An 18,001-nucleotide genomic window follows, 5' to 3' on the forward strand; every position below is an offset into this window, starting at 1 on the left:
CGAAGAAGACAGAACAGGGAAAAACTTGCACAGACTTAAATTTTCACAGAAGAGAAATGGAGAAAAAGATGAGCGACTCGGTATGCACAGCCCTGAACAAATTCCATCTGGATGGAAAACTGTGTGATGTGGTGCTCGTAGTGGACAATGTTATGTTTGACGCCCACAAGATCATCCTCAGTAGCTGCAGCTCATACTTTTGGTGAGTAGGTTATCTCAGCAGGAACAAAGTATCAGCAAGAAACTCCGTGAGTAACCAAATTCAAAGGTACATAATGTCTCTGATTGTGAAAACTAATACAAAATACAGTTTAAGTCATAATTTTCAAGTCCTTCTTTCTATTTAGAAGAGGGGTCTCAAACTTAAATGAGCTGTGGGCACTGTCACCTCCCTGGATGGCTGCTTCCGTAGTGCAAAAAGTAGTGCAAAAAAAACAAACAAGAAAAAACCCACAAATATTTCCAAAAATGTAGTGTTTTGTTTGTTTTTTTAAATTTGAAATATTGTGTAACAAAAAAAACACCTAAAAATGTGAACTGAAATGTTTTTCTCTCACTCTTAATTAACTAAAGTCTTTCATTAAACTACCAAATAAACAAATTGGTACTCTCTTTCTGGCCAGACATGTGGCAGGACTTCTGCAATAGTTTTGTTCGTGTTTAACAAAATAAAAATGCAGACATAAGCATTCACATTAGCTTTTAACTGCTAGTGAAGATTGTTTTCTTTACAAAAACTCTCTCACTGAACTAACACAGCCAATCCCTCAACATGTATCTATTCTCTGCTCATATTGCCTTCATATTAAATAATGATTTGCTTTTTAAAGAACTTATTTTAACATTGCACTCAACAACAAACAAATCCTCCCTAACAAAAAAAGTAACTTCAAGGGCCAAACTGCATTATATTTCTTCACATCAATATACGAACCACAAGTAGGGGTGACGTAGGCCACAAGTGGCCCGCAGGCCACGAGGTTGAGACCCCTGATTTAGAAATTTGTTTTGGTCAGCCTTTCTTGGTTGTTTGACCTTCACTATACCGACTGTGGTATGTGTGACAACATAAGTTCCTCAAGGCTTATGATTAATGGGAGTATTTGTTGTGGTATTACAACATGTGGTATGGGAAAGAATCCTGGTCCAACAGATTACACAGTATGGCATGTTGAAACTTGAAGTCAGCACTGCAAAAAGTCTACCTTAAAACCATGATGGAGACAACTTTTGTCTTGCAGCAAAACTTCTACAAAAATTTGCATGATCATAGAAGTGTTAAATGTCCTTGTAATATCTTTTTAACCAAATTAAATTTCCATTTTATCAAGAAAAAAGTATTTATTCAAAGCATATATATATATATATATATATATATATATATATATATATATATATATATATATATATATACACTCAACAAAAATATAAACGCAACACCTTTGTTACTGCTCCCATTCCCCATGGGATGGACGTAGAGACCTAAAATTCATTCCAGATACACAATATAACCATCCCTCCCAAACAGTGGTCACAAATCAGTCCAAATGTGTGGTAGTGGGCACATCTGCCATATTGAGATAATCCATCCCACCTCACAGGTGTGCCACATCAGGATGCTGATCTGACATCATGAGTAGTGCACAGGTGTACCTCAGACTGCCCACAACAAAAGGCCACCCTGGAATGTGCAGTTTTGTCTCACAGCAAAATGCCACAGATGCCACAAGCAATGAGGGAGCGTGCAATTGGCATGCTGACAGCAGGAATGTCAACCAGATCTGTCGCCCGTGCATTGAATGTTCATTTCTCAACCATAAGCCGTCTCCACAGGCGTTTCAGAGAATATGGCAGCACATCCAACCGGCCTCACAACCGCAGACCTCGTGTAACCACACCAGCCCAGGACCTCCACATCCAGCAGGTTCACCTCCAAGATCGTCTGAGACCAGCCACCCAGACAGCTGCTGGAACAATTGGTTTGCACAACCAAACAATTTCTGCACAAACTGTCAGAAACCGTCTCAGGGACGCTCAACTGCATGCCCGTCGTCCTCATCGGGGTCTTGACCTGACTCCAGCTCGTCGCCGTAACAGACTTGTGTGGGCAAATGCTCACATTCGATGGCGTCTGGCACGTTGGAGAGGTGTGCGCTTCACGGATGAATCATGGTTCACATTGTTCAGGGCAGATGGCAGCTGAGAATGTCCCAGTTCTTGCATGGCCAGCATACTCACCGGACATGTCACCCATTGAGCATGTTCGGGATGTGCTTGACCGGCGTATACGACAGCGTGTACCAGTTCCCACGAATATCCAACAACCTCGCACAGCCATTGAAGTGGAGTGGACCAACATTCCACAGGCCACAATTGACAATCTTTTTTTTTTTTTTTTTTTAAATGACATCAGAAACAGCAGTATGCGACATTACGTGATGGCAGAGCTTCAGTTCATCCTTTGTCATTTTTTTTTTTTTTTTTTTTTTTTTTTTTTTTTAATAAATAGGACAGGGGGAATGAATGAGAGAGAGAGGGGGAGAGAAAGAAAGAAAACCAAAGGGGAGAAGAGACGGTGAGAAGGGGGGGGGGAAGAGAGACAAAAAAAAAAAAAAAAAAAAAAAAAAACTCCTGGGTCACCTGTATGGAGAAAAAAAACAAACAAACAAACAAACAAAAACAAACAGAGGAGACAGCAAACAACAAAGAGCAACATAATAATAGAGAAAACAAAGCACCATACCATCACAATAAACTAGCTAGTCATAGATATCAGTATTTACTAAGTAATAAACGATATTGTGCAGCACGCAAGATAGACAGCGCACAGTGTGCTTTGAGGCAGCAGCCAAGAAAGCTTTAGTCCGCGTCTGTGAATACCCATGTGTGCATACCTGTGTGGATCAGCATGCTTGCATTCCAAAGGTTTCTCCATGTAATGATCTGCTAGGGAGTGTGGGGGGGCCACAGCCCCGTCCTCCAGGGTGTGAAGCGGGTATGGAGGAGATCAAAACTCCAGACATCCAGAGGCCCCCAGAACACAAGAGACCAAGGAAGACCAACAGAGGGGCAGCCGCGCCACTGTCCCAGTAAGAGCTGAGGAGAGTCCCAGATGAGGGCTCGCCCAGCAGCCGCGGAGCAGAAGTCAGGGGGAGTTGCAGTGACGCGCCCGTGAGCTCCGCCGGCCCCCAGCTGCGCCTGAGTGACCGAGCCCTAGGCCGAGAGGCCGGGGGCACCCCACCTCCAAAGGGGCCCGAGCGAGCCCCAGGCCCCAGGCCCCGACAAGCGGCCGCCAAGGAGTGAGCCGGTGTGTACCCGGACGCCCACCCCCAGACACAAAGAACCACCAACACACCGACACCTGAGGGAGTCCGCCACCGGCAGGGGAAGTGGTGGTGGGTGGAGATAGGCCTCCAAACCTTGGAGGGCCTGAGATGTCCCCAGAGAGGTGGCGTCTGATACCCAACCTGACATATAGACACAGACATACAGGCACACACAGACACAAACATCCATTCCCACCCTCATGCTCTCATATGCACTCACTCCACACTCAACCAACGTGGAGACAGACATAAAGAGACGCTGTACACACAATCACACTCCCCAAGCGTACTCTACAAACCGGGTCTAGGTACCCTTGCCCCTGGAGGGGGGAATTGCACCCAGACCCAGGTGGTGTTACCCTTTTCCCTGCGGTGGGGAGAGGCAGACCACCCCGACTCCGCAGCAGCAGGGAGGCCCCACACCCCAGACCGCAGTCGGACGGCCAACTCCTCCTACTAGCCCTCCCGCTCCAGCAGGCCGCAGAGAATGGGGGTGGGAGAAGACTCCAAACCTCCCTCCACCCGCTCATTGTAGTGTTGATGCATATGTGTTCTAAGGTGCAATTAAAACCCAGGAGGGCATGGAGCTACCTGCCAAGGAGCAGCAGGTAAGCGCATAGTCCCTCCTGCTAACCCTCAATGACTAAGTGTATTTAAAATTGAGAGGTGGGCAACGACGTCAGGGGTGAGGTATACACCCTGATGGTGATTTGGACTCCGTGATTGTGCCCACCCCCAAGATCCTATATGTATGTGTAATGAGAGTGTGAATAATGTGAATGTCTAAGTTGTGGGATAAAATTGAGGCAGAGGCAGCCAGAAGGGGACAGGGGGGGGGGGTAGCCTCCTCTGCACCCTGGTGACATACCCCCACTCCAAGGCCCTGCATGTGTGGGTGGTTGTGGAGGAGCGGGAAGAGGGAGGCAGCTGGAGATGGGGAGGGAAGGAAGGGAGGGGCAGGTAACCCCTCCCTGGGGCCAGCTCCCCCGCTGACCCCAGTAGGCACTCCCACCCTCCGCGACCCGCCAGGGAAGGGGGGCCCAGGCCCATCAGACCGGGGCCCAGTGCAGTAGCGCCCTCCGGCTCCACAGAGCCCTGGACAGTCCACCCAACCCCACCACAGAGAAAACTGCACCCACCCCACCAACCACACATCTTCCAGACTACATAAGACGGTAAACGCCCAGGCTGAGATCTTCCTCCACCTCTCCTGTATCTCCCCCTCCTGCAGAGAGTTCCTGAGAGAAGAAAGCTCCTGCAAGATGTGACCATCCCCCCCACCAGTTGAAGAGCCCCCCAGGCGGCTCGATGCACTGGCGGCACCCTGCTCCAGGGCCGGGCCCCCATGCACCCACCCGCCCACAACCCCGGCAACACACCAACCAGGACCCGAGCCCCCGAGGCCCGGCCCGGGCCCCAGCCCAGAGACGGAGCGCCCCCAGAACCTCACGCCCATCCCGGACCCACCCAGGGGCAGCCAGGTTGCCAGGTCAGTAACCCGCGTCCGTCAGCACAGACCCTCCCCTAGCCCCGCTGCACGCAGCCGCGAGGAAACAGTCACCTGAGAGCCAACAGAGCCCTCAACCGGACGTGACCGCTACCCCGGGTTGAGCCCCCCAAGGAAGATGCCTCCGGGGAACCCCCCGACGCCCTAAGCCTGTCCCTACCCCCTCACCAATCACAACAGTGAAGGCGGGACCAAACTATGACCCCCCACCCCCACTAGGTGATGGAGCTGATAAAAGGGGCCCAGAGCAATTGATCTGATGTGGTGGCAGAGGCTGTGTCAAGACTAATGTAATCTAATAGATAATTTCTATATTGGTTAGAATTAAGATTATTTTTATTTTTCCAGTTCATGAGGACTGTTTTCTTGGCTATGCATAGGGCAGTGAAGATCATATGGGCTATATTCTTTTCTGAAGTGACATTATCTAAGCTGCCCAACAAACACACTAAGGGGGAGGTTGGAATGTTACATTTCAGACATTTTGATAAGTCTTCACATATCTCGCGCCAAAACTTTTGCACTGGTGGACAGAACCAAAGAGCGTGGATGTAATTGTCTGGTGTATTGCCTTGACAGTGTGAGCAGTTGTTGGAAGATGTAAAGCCCATCTTGAACATCCGATGACCTGTAAAGTGCACTCTATGAAGTATTTTGTATTGTATTAATTGCAGACTGGGATTTTTAATTAATTTAAAAGTTTTTAAGCAAATCTGAGACCAGAAGTTTTGGTCTAGGTTGACTGATAAATCTGCTTCCCACTTTGCAGTAGGAAGGGATATTGATTCATCTAATTTAGAAAGTGTTCTGTATATTTTAGATAATAATTTGGGGGATTTAAGAGTAAGGAAATGTGCCGCACTTAGTGGTGTTTGTAATTCAACTTGACTGAGGTTAAATTTCTTTTTTACTATGGATTTAATTTGTTGATATTCTAAAAACCTTGTCTTGTTGATCCCATATTGTTCAACTAGTCTGTCAAATGGAATAAATTCTGTTCCCTCTAATATATGTTCTAAGTATTTAATTCCTTTACAACTCCATTCTGGGAAATTAATCATATTATTGTTTTGTAATATGTCAGGGTTATTCCAGATAGGTGTACGTTTGCATGGGATTAATGAAGACTCCGTTATTTTTAGAAACTCCCACCATGCTGTTAGAGAAAAGCTGATGTTGATACTTTTAAAGCATTCATGTCTTTTGATGTTTGAGCTGATAAATGGTAGGTCTGAAATCTCTAGATCCTTGCATAGTGCCTGTTCAACATCTAGCCAGGGCTCAACTAAGAAGGTATGTTTTAACCATTCTGAGATGAACTGAAGCCTGTTGGCTAAGAAGTATTGGTGAAAATTAGGCAGATCTAATCCTCCTCTATCCTTGGTTCTTTGTAGCGTTTTTAAGCTAATACGCGGGGGTTTATCTTTCCAAAGGAATTTGGAAATATATGAATCCAGAGATCTGAACCAATCTTGTGATGGTTTGTTAGGGATCATCAAAAATAAGTAATTTATTTTTGGCAAGATCATCATTTTTATAGTGGCGACCCTTCCCATGAGTGATATGGGTAAAGATTTCCATCTAGTCAGATCACCTTCTACTTTCTTTAGAAGTGGGATGTGGTTTAGTTTAGTTAAGTCTGAAAGCTTAGGAGAGATATTAATACCTAAATATTTAATATTTCCGGATTGCAGTGGGGCAGAGGAAGAATTATGGAAGGAGCAGTTAATGGGGAGAACTGTAGATTTTGGCCAGTTAATTGAATAATCTGAAACTCTTGAAAACCAGTTTATTAAAGTAATTACCTCAGAGAGGTTGGTTTGTGTGTTTTGCAGAAAAAGCAACACATCATCCGCATAGAGACTGATTTTATGTTCTATGTTCTTACATTTTATGCCCTTAATTGTTGTAGCCTGTCTAAATGCTGCTGCTAGAGGTTCGATAAAAATTGCAAAAAGTGAGGGGGAGAGTGGGCATCCCTGTCTGGTGCCCCTCAGGAGACAGAAGCTGGAGGATGTCTGGTCATTTGTTCTGATACGAGCCGTTGGTGAATTGTATAATATTCTTATCCAGTTTATGAAAGAGTTTCCAAAACCAAATTTGTGTAAAGTTGCGAATAAAAATTTCCAATTAACTCTGTCAAATGCTTTTTCTGCATCTAGAGATAATATTATGGCTTCGATGTTTTTATCGTATGAGTAGTCTATTAAATTAAGTAATCTACGAGTGTTTGTTGAGGAGTGCCGACCTTTTATGAAACCAGTTTGGTCAGGATGAATTAAGAGGGGGGTCATTTTCTCTAATCTCTTTGAGAGAGCTTTGCAGATTATTTTAAGGTCTACATTTAAGAGAGAAATTGGACGATAGCTTGAGGGAAATAAAGGGTCTTTGCCTGGTTTTAGCAGGAGACTAATGTTGGCAGAATTCATATTTGGTGGTAGTCTGCCCTTTTCCTCGATTTCCTGCAACATGCTGTGGAATACTGGTGCCAAAATTGTCCAGAATTCTTTGTAGAATTCTGCAGGGAAGCCGTCTGGACCTGGAGCCTTATTATTGGGCATACTTATCAGGGCTTCCTGGAGTTCACTTGGCGTCAGTGGCGAATCCAATTCCATTGCTTGACTGTCTAGTAATTTTGGAAGAGTTACGTTGTCAAGAAACAGATCAATTTCATTTTTAGATGGGTTTATTTGTGGTGAGTATAAAGTTTCATAGAAATCCCTAAAAATGTTGTTTATTCTTCCAGGATCATATATTGTGTTCCCCGATAAATCTTTAGCAGCACATATAGTTGTTTTTTCTTTATTTATTTTTAGCTGGTTAGCTAGAAATCGACCTGATTTGTTACTGTGTTCAAAATTCTGCAAGCGAAGTCTTTGTATAAGGAATTGTGTTTTTTTATTAATAGTTTCATTTAATTCTAGTTTTGTTTTGCATATTTTGTTCAATGTTTCCTGATCTTGGTGGGACGCGTAGGCTTCTTCTAGTGATTTGATGTTTTTTTCTAATTCCTGAATATTTTTGTTTTCTTCTTTCTTTTTGTGTGATGAGAAAGAAATTATTTTACCTCTCATCACAGCTTTCCCTGCTTCCCATAGAACAGAAGCAGATATTCCGGGAGTGTCATTAAAGTCTAAATATGAAGTCCATTCCTTTTTAAAGTATTTAATAAAGTCTTCATCTTTAAGTAGTGATATATTAAATCTCCAGTTTTTACTTGGCGTAGTATTATTCTTGTGCATTAGTGTTAAAGATACAGGAGCATGATCGCTGACAGCTATAGGATGAATCTCAGTGTCTGAAATGTCACACAGCAGTGAGCTGCTGACCAAAAAATAATCCAGACGAGAGTAAGAGTGATGAACATGCGAGAAAAAAGTATATTCCTTACTGGTGGGGTGAAGAGAGCGCCATGCATCGCAAAGACCAAAGTCGTTCATATACTGTTTGATTATATTTGTGGACTGCCAATTACGCTGAGTTCCTGTTGTGTTGAGCCTATCCATTTCTTCATTTAGTCCAAGGTTGAGGTCACCGCCAAGAATGAGTGTGCAATCAAGGTGTTCAGAGAGTGCACTAAAAAAACCGTGGAAGAATGAGGGTTCATCAACATTTGGACCATATATACTAACAATACATAGTTTTTTGTTCAATATTGATAGTTTAATAATTAGAAATCTACCCTCTGGATCTATAACTGTATCGAGTACTGTAAAATTAACATTTTTATGTATTAAAATTGCTACTCCCCGTTGTCTAGGATTATAACCGGCTGCAAACACGTTAGGAAACTCAGGTGTTTTAAGTTCATTTAAACCTGTGACAGGTTTGTGAGTTTCTTGTAATAAAACAACATCTGCCTGTAGTTTTTTAAGCTGGTTAAATATTTTTAACCTCTTTCCTCTGGTGCCAGCTCCATTTACATTCCATGTGACAAACCTCAGCATGCCCTTAATTGTGCGTGTATGTTTAATGATGTACGCTGGGTGTTTCGTTTAGACAGGTGGAGAGAATATGGAAACATCCCTTGTTTATAAATAGAAAGAGAAAAAGAAGTGTGGTGAGAGACTCCATAAGTCTGACTATGTGTGTGAATATTCACTAATATGAACAAGCGTGGCTTGCTTATGTGTCCTGCAAGTCTGTGCGTGCTGTTAGGCTGTTGTGAATGTGCTGCCGTTGAGCTGATGTGTTTGCGTGATCGTGTTGTGAAAATATGGAGAAATAGAGGGTGTTGTTTGTAGGTGAGTGGGGAAGTAGGTGACCACAGCAGTGAAAGACAAGAGAAAGAAAGAAACCACATGAACTGTGAGCAACAACAAAAAAAAAGAAACGAAAGGGAAACATTCCAATTAAAGCAATGACGGAGGGTGACGGTGTTATATCTGCTATGACATCCTACTGATATTACTAGGTTAAACACATTTTAAAGGAGAAAGTGTGAATGAATAAGAAAAGAGTGTAGCGGGTTCTTATCTGGAGTGCAGTCAGTATAACCACGGTGTGGTGCCGGGGTCGCGGTACAGCTGTCCGTCCACGTAGAGCCGGTCCACAGCGATGACAGCACGGGAGCCTTTCTGGATAAAGCTACGTCGAACTGGGAACAGGACCTTGCGTCGTTCCAGGATCTCTTTGGGGAACTGGTCGTTCACGCTGAAGTCCGTTCCTTTCAGCTCTCTGCCGCGACTCTTCACCTGTTCCTTCTGTTTGAATTGACTGAATTTGGCCACAATAGGCCGTGGTCTCCCGGTCCGCGACCGCGCGCCCCCCAAGCGATGTACTCTATCGAAGTCGATGTTCTTTACGGTGTCCTCCGGCAGCTTCAGGTGGATTTTAATGAAGCTTTTCACCGTTGCCTCTGCGTCCTCTCCGGCAGTTTCTGGAATACCAGAAAACACAAGATTATCTCTCATGCTACGGGCTTGTAGATCGATAACGGACTCTTTTATTTTTTTATTTTCAATGTTTAGCTGGGTCACGTTATCGGTGAGAGATTTAACCGACTCCCGTAGCGTGGCATTTTCAGCGGCAAGCGTTTCCACCTGCCGCTGGCTGAATTCCAGGGATTCTCTCAGAGATTTAAATTCCCGGTGTAAAATCTCCACCAGGGACAGCCTCGCATCGAAACTGGACAATCGCTTGTCGATTGACTCCAGGATTTCTGCGATGTCTTTGCCGGCAGGCGATGTTGTACCGGGGGAGTCTGCCTGGCGACTTCTCTTCGATGACGGCGTCTCGATTTTGGCCGGGGAAGATGCACTCTGGGCCTTATGCATTACTAAATCTTGAAAACAGCGGTCGATGTAATCTTGGAGAGCGTCTAAACTCTCCCCGTTGTCCTCCAGGGTGTTAGAGATGATAAAACAGATGTTGTTAGTTATATGACAATTGATTAGTATATTTGGTAATACTGAAGCTTGGAAAACCTTTGTTAAACTCTATGCTACCATTTGCTTTTTCTCCGCCAAAATCTCCGGCGTCTAACGTCACCTACAACATCACTTCCGTCACTTACCTCACTTCCCTACTGCAAATATAAACTGCATTATATTTCTTCACATCAATATACGAACCACAAGTAGGGGTGACGTAGGCCACAAGTGGCCCGCAGGCCACGAGGTTGAGACCCCTGATTTAGAAATTTGTTTTGGTCAGCCTTTCTTGGTTGTTTGACCTTCACTATACCGACTGTGGTATGTGTGACAACATAAGTTCCTCAAGGCTTATGATTAATGGGAGTATTTGTTGTGGTATTACAACATGTGGTATGGGAAAGAATCCTGGTCCAACAGATTACACAGTATGGCATGTTGAAACTTGAAGTCAGCACTGCAAAAAGTCTACCTTAAAACCATGATGGAGACAACTTTTGTCTTGCAGCAAAACTTCTACAAAAATTTGCATGATCATAGAAGTGTTAAATGTCCTTGTAATATCTTTTTAACCAAATTAAATTTCCATTTTATCAAGAAAAAAGTATTTATTCAAAGCATATATATATATATATATATATATACACTCAACAAAAATATAAACGCAACACCTTTGTTACTGCTCCCATTCCCCATGGGATGGACGTAGAGACCTAAAATTCATTCCAGATACACAATATAACCATCCCTCCCAAACAGTGGTCACAAATCAGTCCAAATGTGTGGTAGTGGGCACATCTGCCATATTGAGATAATCCATCCCACCTCACAGGTGTGCCACATCAGGATGCTGATCTGACATCATGAGTAGTGCACAGGTGTACCTCAGACTGCCCACAACAAAAGGCCACCCTGGAATGTGCAGTTTTGTCTCACAGCAAAATGCCACAGATGCCACAAGCAATGAGGGAGCGTGCAATTGGCATGCTGACAGCAGGAATGTCAACCAGATCTGTCGCCCGTGCATTGAATGTTCATTTCTCAACCATAAGCCGTCTCCACAGGCGTTTCAGAGAATATGGCAGCACATCCAACCGGCCTCACAACCGCAGACCTCGTGTAACCACACCAGCCCAGGACCTCCACATCCAGCAGGTTCACCTCCAAGATCGTCTGAGACCAGCCACCCAGACAGCTGCTGGAACAATTGGTTTGCACAACCAAACAATTTCTGCACAAACTGTCAGAAACCGTCTCAGGGACGCTCAACTGCATGCCCGTCGTCCTCATCGGGGTCTTGACCTGACTCCAGCTCGTCGCCGTAACAGACTTGTGTGGGCAAATGCTCACATTCGATGGCGTCTGGCACGTTGGAGAGGTGTGCGCTTCACGGATGAATCATGGTTCACATTGTTCAGGGCAGATGGCAGCTGAGAATGTCCCAGTTCTTGCATGGCCAGCATACTCACCGGACATGTCACCCATTGAGCATGTTCGGGATGTGCTTGACCGGCGTATACGACAGCGTGTACCAGTTCCCACGAATATCCAACAACCTCGCACAGCCATTGAAGTGGAGTGGACCAACATTCCACAGGCCACAATTGACAATCTGATAGACTCCATGCGACGATGTGTTGCACTGCATGAGGCAAATGGTGGTCACACCAGATACTGACCGGTTCTGGGTCCCCAGACCCCCAATAGCGCAAAAAACTGCACATTCCAGGGTGGCCTTTAGTTGTGGGCAGTCTGAGATACACCTGTTCACTACTCATGATGTCAGATCAGCATCCTGATGTGGCACACCTGTGAGGTGGGATGGATTATCTCAATATGGCAGATGTGCCCACTACCACACATTTGGACTGATTTGTGACCACTGTTTGGGAGGGATGGTTATATTGTGTATCTGGAATGAATTTTAGGTCTCTACGTCCATCCCATGGGGAATGGGAGCAGTAACAAAGGTGTTGCGTTTATATTTTTGTTGAGTGTATATTTTTTTTTTTTTTTTTTTTTGAATATGTATCAAGGAGCACCTGAAATTTTACTCATGCAAAGCCAAAGGGCACTTTTTCCTGTTTATTTGCTTTTAACCCCCAAAACAAACTAAAACCAAACAAACTCGGTTTTTCATTTGTGAATATCTAGGGGTCCTTTGAGATTAAAAAACCCCCCAAAAAACAAAACAAAAAAACCCCACAGTCACATATACGTGTAAAAAGTCTTTTGTGCAGCCACCTTTTTTATTTGTGCACCACTTTGATGTAACCACACCTACAAGAAGAACCACCCTGGAAGTGGCGACACACTCACTGGAGGTTAATTGTGTGCAGATGCATCAGAGTGCAATACCCTAATAGTTCCCAGGATTGGTACATTTTTAACTGTCAGGACCTGTCGTGACCTTTTGCACCTTCTCCTGTTGGTAGGGTTGCAAATCTGTGTATCATTGAAGAACCAGCTAGAAATGGAGTTTGGTCAGAACAATAAATGACCATTAATATATCTGTGGGCACTTGAATTCCATCACATTTCTAAATCTGCTTTTACTCTGACTACAGGATATCTTCACATATTTAAGTAAGTGATAATTCCACTGAGTAAAGAAGAGAAACAAAAGTTTTTGTGTTCAGATATACTTAAGGTACCTAATGTGAAGGTTCTCATATTGCACAAACATAAACATTTTATTATTACACTGAATTTGTCCCTTGGATGAGTGATGAAATATTTCTCCCACTGAAAACGTTACGTCCAGATGAACAGAATCAACTTTTTTGGGATTTTCTTACTTGGATGATGCATGCATCAAGACATTATATTAGATTGCAGTTACTAATTCATTAATGTGTACATTAATATTTCAGCTGGAGAAAATGTTTTTTACTTAAATGTAAGCTTTATTTTTAATACTAAAGCATAATCTAGTACTAAACTAATTTTATAAAATATACTTCCTGAAAACCTGATGTCCTCTAAATCCCACAGCACTCTCTTCACTGGAGCCTGGGCCACTCCGGAGAAGTGGATGTACACCATCCCCGGCGTGTCATCTGAGATGATGGCCGTCATCATCAATTACGCCTACACCAAATCTGTTCCTCTGACAGAGGATAACGTGGCGCCCATTTTAGCAGCTGCAGACCAGTTCTTGGTCCCGGGGATAATTCAGGCCTGCTGCTTCTTTCTGGAGGAACAGCTGTCTCCGGAGAACTGCATTGGCATCTGGAAGTTGGTGAACTTCTACTACTGCCCTGAACTGAGGAAAAAGGCCTTCTTCTACATCCTGCATCACTTTGAAGAAATCATCGGGACCACAGAGGAGCTGCTTGATTTCTCTGAGCAGCAGCTAGCCGCTGTACTTGAGAGCGATCACCTCAACGTGAAATGTGAAAACAGAGCATTTGAAGTCATCCTCTTGTGGATTGACCATATGCCTGACCAAAGACAAGGAAGTATCTCTGTGCTGCTGCCCAAGGTAACTTAACCACAAATCAACTGTAGCTGTAGTCAGCTTAATAAAACATGTAGTCCAGGCACCATAACTGGCCTGGTGACTTCATGTAATACCAGATAGTACCACATGATCGTAAAGTAAGTCAGCATAAAATGGGGTTACAGTTAAAAAGAAATGTCAAATGTTATAACAGCAGAATATTATATCTGAAAACATATCAACACATATGTTAAATTGCTCCCCACTAGTGGTTTAATTTGAATTACAATCTGTTTAGTCAGCAATTGGATCATTTTGTGTGAAAATCAGTGTGATTCCACAACGCACTTGTATTTTTTTTTACACTTAAAGGAAATTTTTTTTTAGAGGAGTGACTTTTTTTCATTGAGGTCATTATGAGATCACATTAGGCTACATGTGACTTAGTTAAAAATTAGCCTGACACCTTTGCCTTAACCCCTCATTCTTTATTTATCCAGGTACGTCTCACCTTGATGACCTCTGAATACTTCCAAAACAGCGTCATGAACAATGCCATGATAAAGAACAATGCTAAATGCATGTCCATCATCAATGAAGTAGTGGAGGTGTTTCAAGCTCGTGGTCTCAACAGACGTCCACAATTCATTTACAGTAGCTTGCTGAGCCGGCCACGTCTGCCTTCTTCCATCTTATTGGTCACTGGAGGCAAAAATCGCTCCACTGCACGATGCAGCTATGAGGCATATGATTACCGAACCAACAGCTGGGCCACTGTGGCCTGTGACATTCATCGTGCTCACCACGGAGCCGTTACGCTGGACGGCTTTGTCTACTTAATTGGTGGCTGCAACCGTGAAACTAACTTGAAAACTGTGCAAAGACTTGATCTCAGCAGCTCTACATGGCAACTTGTGACACCCATGTACAATGCCCGGTGCTATGTCAGCGTTGTTGTGCTGAATGGATGCATTTACGCCATGGGAGGCTTCAACGGACAAATTTCCCTGAGCAGTGTTGAGTGCTACAAGCCTGAGACTGACCAGTGGACCTTCGTGGCAAGAATGAATGCAAAGCGAGCTGCAGCCAGTGCCGCAGTTCTGCATGGAAAGGTAGGTGCAAGGAGACATGACTGAAAGCAGTGACCAAACTATGTTGTTTTCACTTCATTGTTCAGTCTAACAACATGTTTCTTTAAGCCAGACTATAGGAACAATTTAATGACTTTTCAGGCTCAGTGAATGGTGTAATATCATCCCAGAAGCAACCACTCCCATCAGAATAGAGATTTTTCTTTCATTTAGAGCACCATTCTATTGATTTGACACTTCTCTCCAAGGTGGACCCAAACAAAGCCACTATTAAAGAGATAACATACGCCCTTAAACTGTTTTCCAATTATTTTTCCTTGAATTTGTAACCTCCCTCTGTATGTCCTGTAAAAATGCAGTAATTGTTGATATTCCATTTCGTTTTCCGCTATTAGATAATATATCTTTATTCCTGAACCTGCCTACCAAACTCTGACTAGCTCTTCATGGATAATTAGCTACTTTCCCTTTCAGATGCTTCCTTTTACCGCAGGTTAATTTCTCTTAATCCTTTCTACAGGTTTATATCTGTGGGGGTTTCTATCAAACTTATAGCCTCCCTACAGCTGAATGCTACAATCCAGACACCAACGTGTGGACCACAATTGCTCCCATGATGTGCAGCCGAAGAGGCCTAGGAGTTATTGCTTACAAAAACCAGATATATGCAGTAAGTGTACCACAGTAATTTTATTGTACTCTAGAGTAACTTTGCAAGATTCACAGTTTAAAATAATTGTTATTTCTCTTAAACTGAGCCTCGGCACAGCTCCCAGTGCATTGCTTAGTAGTTAATGTAGATTGCATACATAAAATCATGAACTGTGCATAGCCAAACACTTACACAAGCTGAAAGAAACATACCACCATGAATCCGACTTTAGCATTATAGGGCATAGATTGCATGACATAAATCATCCACAGTCCCCCCACGGTAGTTGTCAAATCTAAAAACTATCCTGGTGCTTTGTTGTCTGTTGCATGTCTTCTTCTTCCTTTACTTCATGTTCCTTTCTCAGGAGCTTCATTTAGACTCTGGTCACTGGGGTTATGTCATTTAAAGTGCTGAAGGTTAGAACGTGAATACAGAGAAGTCATTCAGACTTACTAACAAATTTTTCCTAGTGGCCACTAGCAGCATTGCAGTGAGGAAAAAAATGTCCGAAAGAGTTGTATTTCATAGTTTTTTTTTATTCAGTGGTACTTCTTTCTTCTGAAACTATGAACTCATGCCACTCTCCCACTCCCAGGTTGGTGGCACCATTAATGGGTACACCCCACTGCGTATTGTTGAGGCCTACAACACTATCACCAACAGATGGCGCGTCCTGCCATTTATGCATCACCCTCGCAGCCACTTTGGAATTGAAGTTGTGAATGACCAGCTCTTTGTGGTCGGAGGATATAATGGCTATCACCCTACGTGTTCTGTGGAGCGCTACGATGGGGAGGCTGGTTGGTGGTACAGGACCTCGGACTTTGCGGAGTCCCGCAGTGGCCTGAGCTGCTGCGTGCTACATGGATTCTACAGCTTGGCGGAGAATTTGTTCCCTCGTGGTCCCCTAATGCTGCCTAATGTGGATGAGGAAGGTGGAACCTTCTGACTTCAGCTTGCCTGTTATCATAGTAGCATTTTAATTAATTAATAATAAAAGTTTTTTTTCATTATTATTACTTTATCTCTATATTTTTATGTTTTATGTGTATTGTATTATAGTATGATTTTGGTCAGATTTATATTAATATCATGGATAAGTATACATACATACAGTATATATATAAGGAGAAAGTGGGATAGTGAGGGAGCTGAAGAAAGTAGGCAGGACTACTGGGAGGCTGGTTATACAGCAAAAAGAGAAATAGCAAATGCACCTCTACCTCTAAAGCAGGGGTCTCAAACTTAAATGAGCTGTGGGCCAATGCTGGCACTGTCATCTCATTGGAGGGCCACTTTAGTACAAAAGAAACAAACAAGAAAATACCCACAAATATTTCCAAAAATGTAGTGTTTTGTTTGTTTGTTTTATATTTCAAATATTGTATAACAAGACAAAAATACAAACATGAGCAAAATTTTTTTTTCCTCACTCTTAACTAACTGAAGCCTTTCATTGAACTACCAAATAAACAAATTGCTACTCTCTTTCCTCTTTGCTATAATTTTGTTTGCATATAACAAAATAAAAATGCAGACATAAGTGTACAAATTAGTTTTTGGCTACTAGTTAAAATTGTTTAACTCTCTCACTGAACTAACACAGCCAATCCCTCAACATGTTTGTACTCTCTGCTCATATTGCCTTTATATTAAATAATTATTTGCTTTCTAAATAACTTATTTTAACATGCCAATCAAAACACTAAAACAAATCCTCCCTAACAAAAAAGTTACTTCAAGGGCCAAACTGCATTATATTTCTTCACTTCAATATATGGGCTGCAAATAGAGGTGACGTGGGACACAAGTGGTGACACCCCTGCTCTAAAGGTTTATAGTAAGTGAAATCTGAGGCTGGACACTGAGGAAGGAGAAATAACTTGTATTGATTGGCTAGGAAGTGAAATCAAGCTGGAAAGGATTAATCAAGAATAGAATGGAAATGTACTACAAGTGAAGAGAATGTGTTGAGAGGATGGAAAGAGTACTCTGAGGACCTGATAAATGAAGAAAACGAGAGGGAGGAGAGGACGTGTTGGCTGAAAGTTAGTGGATCGGGAATTGCAGAGGATTAGTGAGGAGGTGAGGAGCTATGAAGAGAATGAAGAGTGCAAAGATTGGTCCAGATGACTGCTGAGGTAGCGTGATGTCTAGCTCTGAGGCCACTGATGTTTGCAATGGTGATCACAGTGGTCAACAGAAGATGTAGGTAGGAGTCTCCCTGGACTATGAGGTTTGCAGATGTCATTCTGAGAGTATGGAGAGGTTGGAAGAGAGCCTGGAGCAGTGGAGGTGTAAAAATTAAAGTCGGCAGAAACAAGACAGACTACATGAGTATGAATGAGAGGGAGAAAGGTTTAACAGTGAGGCCACAAGGACCAGAAGTAGTGAAGTTGGATAAGTCTAAATATCTGGGGTCAACTGTCCATAGTACGGAGACTGCACATAAGAGGTGAAGAAGACAAGCATGGAGTAGGTGGAGACAAGTGTCTGGGGTGATTTGTGGCAGAAAGATAGCATCAAAAGTGAATGGTTTGAAGGTAATAAGACCTGCGATGATGTACGGTTTGGAGATGGTGGCACTGACAAAAAAACAGGAGGAGGA

The 18,001-nt window shown here is 43.3% G+C and overlaps 1 protein-coding gene across 1 annotated transcript; it reads left to right on the forward strand.

Annotated features, from left to right (window-relative positions):
* Positions 1–16,429, forward strand: LOC101470209 (kelch-like protein 10). The gene is made up of 5 exons (XM_004548878.5): positions 1–202; positions 13,200–13,689; positions 14,148–14,759; positions 15,259–15,408; positions 15,989–16,429. The coding sequence occupies exons 1-5, from the start codon at positions 57–59 to the stop codon at positions 16,340–16,342; spliced, it is 1,752 nt and encodes a 583-aa protein (XP_004548935.4). The 5' UTR covers positions 1–56; the 3' UTR covers positions 16,343–16,429.
* The last annotated feature ends 1,572 nt before the right edge of the window (positions 16,430–18,001 follow it).

The sequence above is a fragment of the Maylandia zebra genome, linkage group LG5 (assembly GCF_041146795.1).
Source record: "Maylandia zebra isolate NMK-2024a linkage group LG5, Mzebra_GT3a, whole genome shotgun sequence".
In the NCBI taxonomy this organism is placed as follows: domain Eukaryota; kingdom Metazoa; phylum Chordata; class Actinopteri; order Cichliformes; family Cichlidae; genus Maylandia; species Maylandia zebra.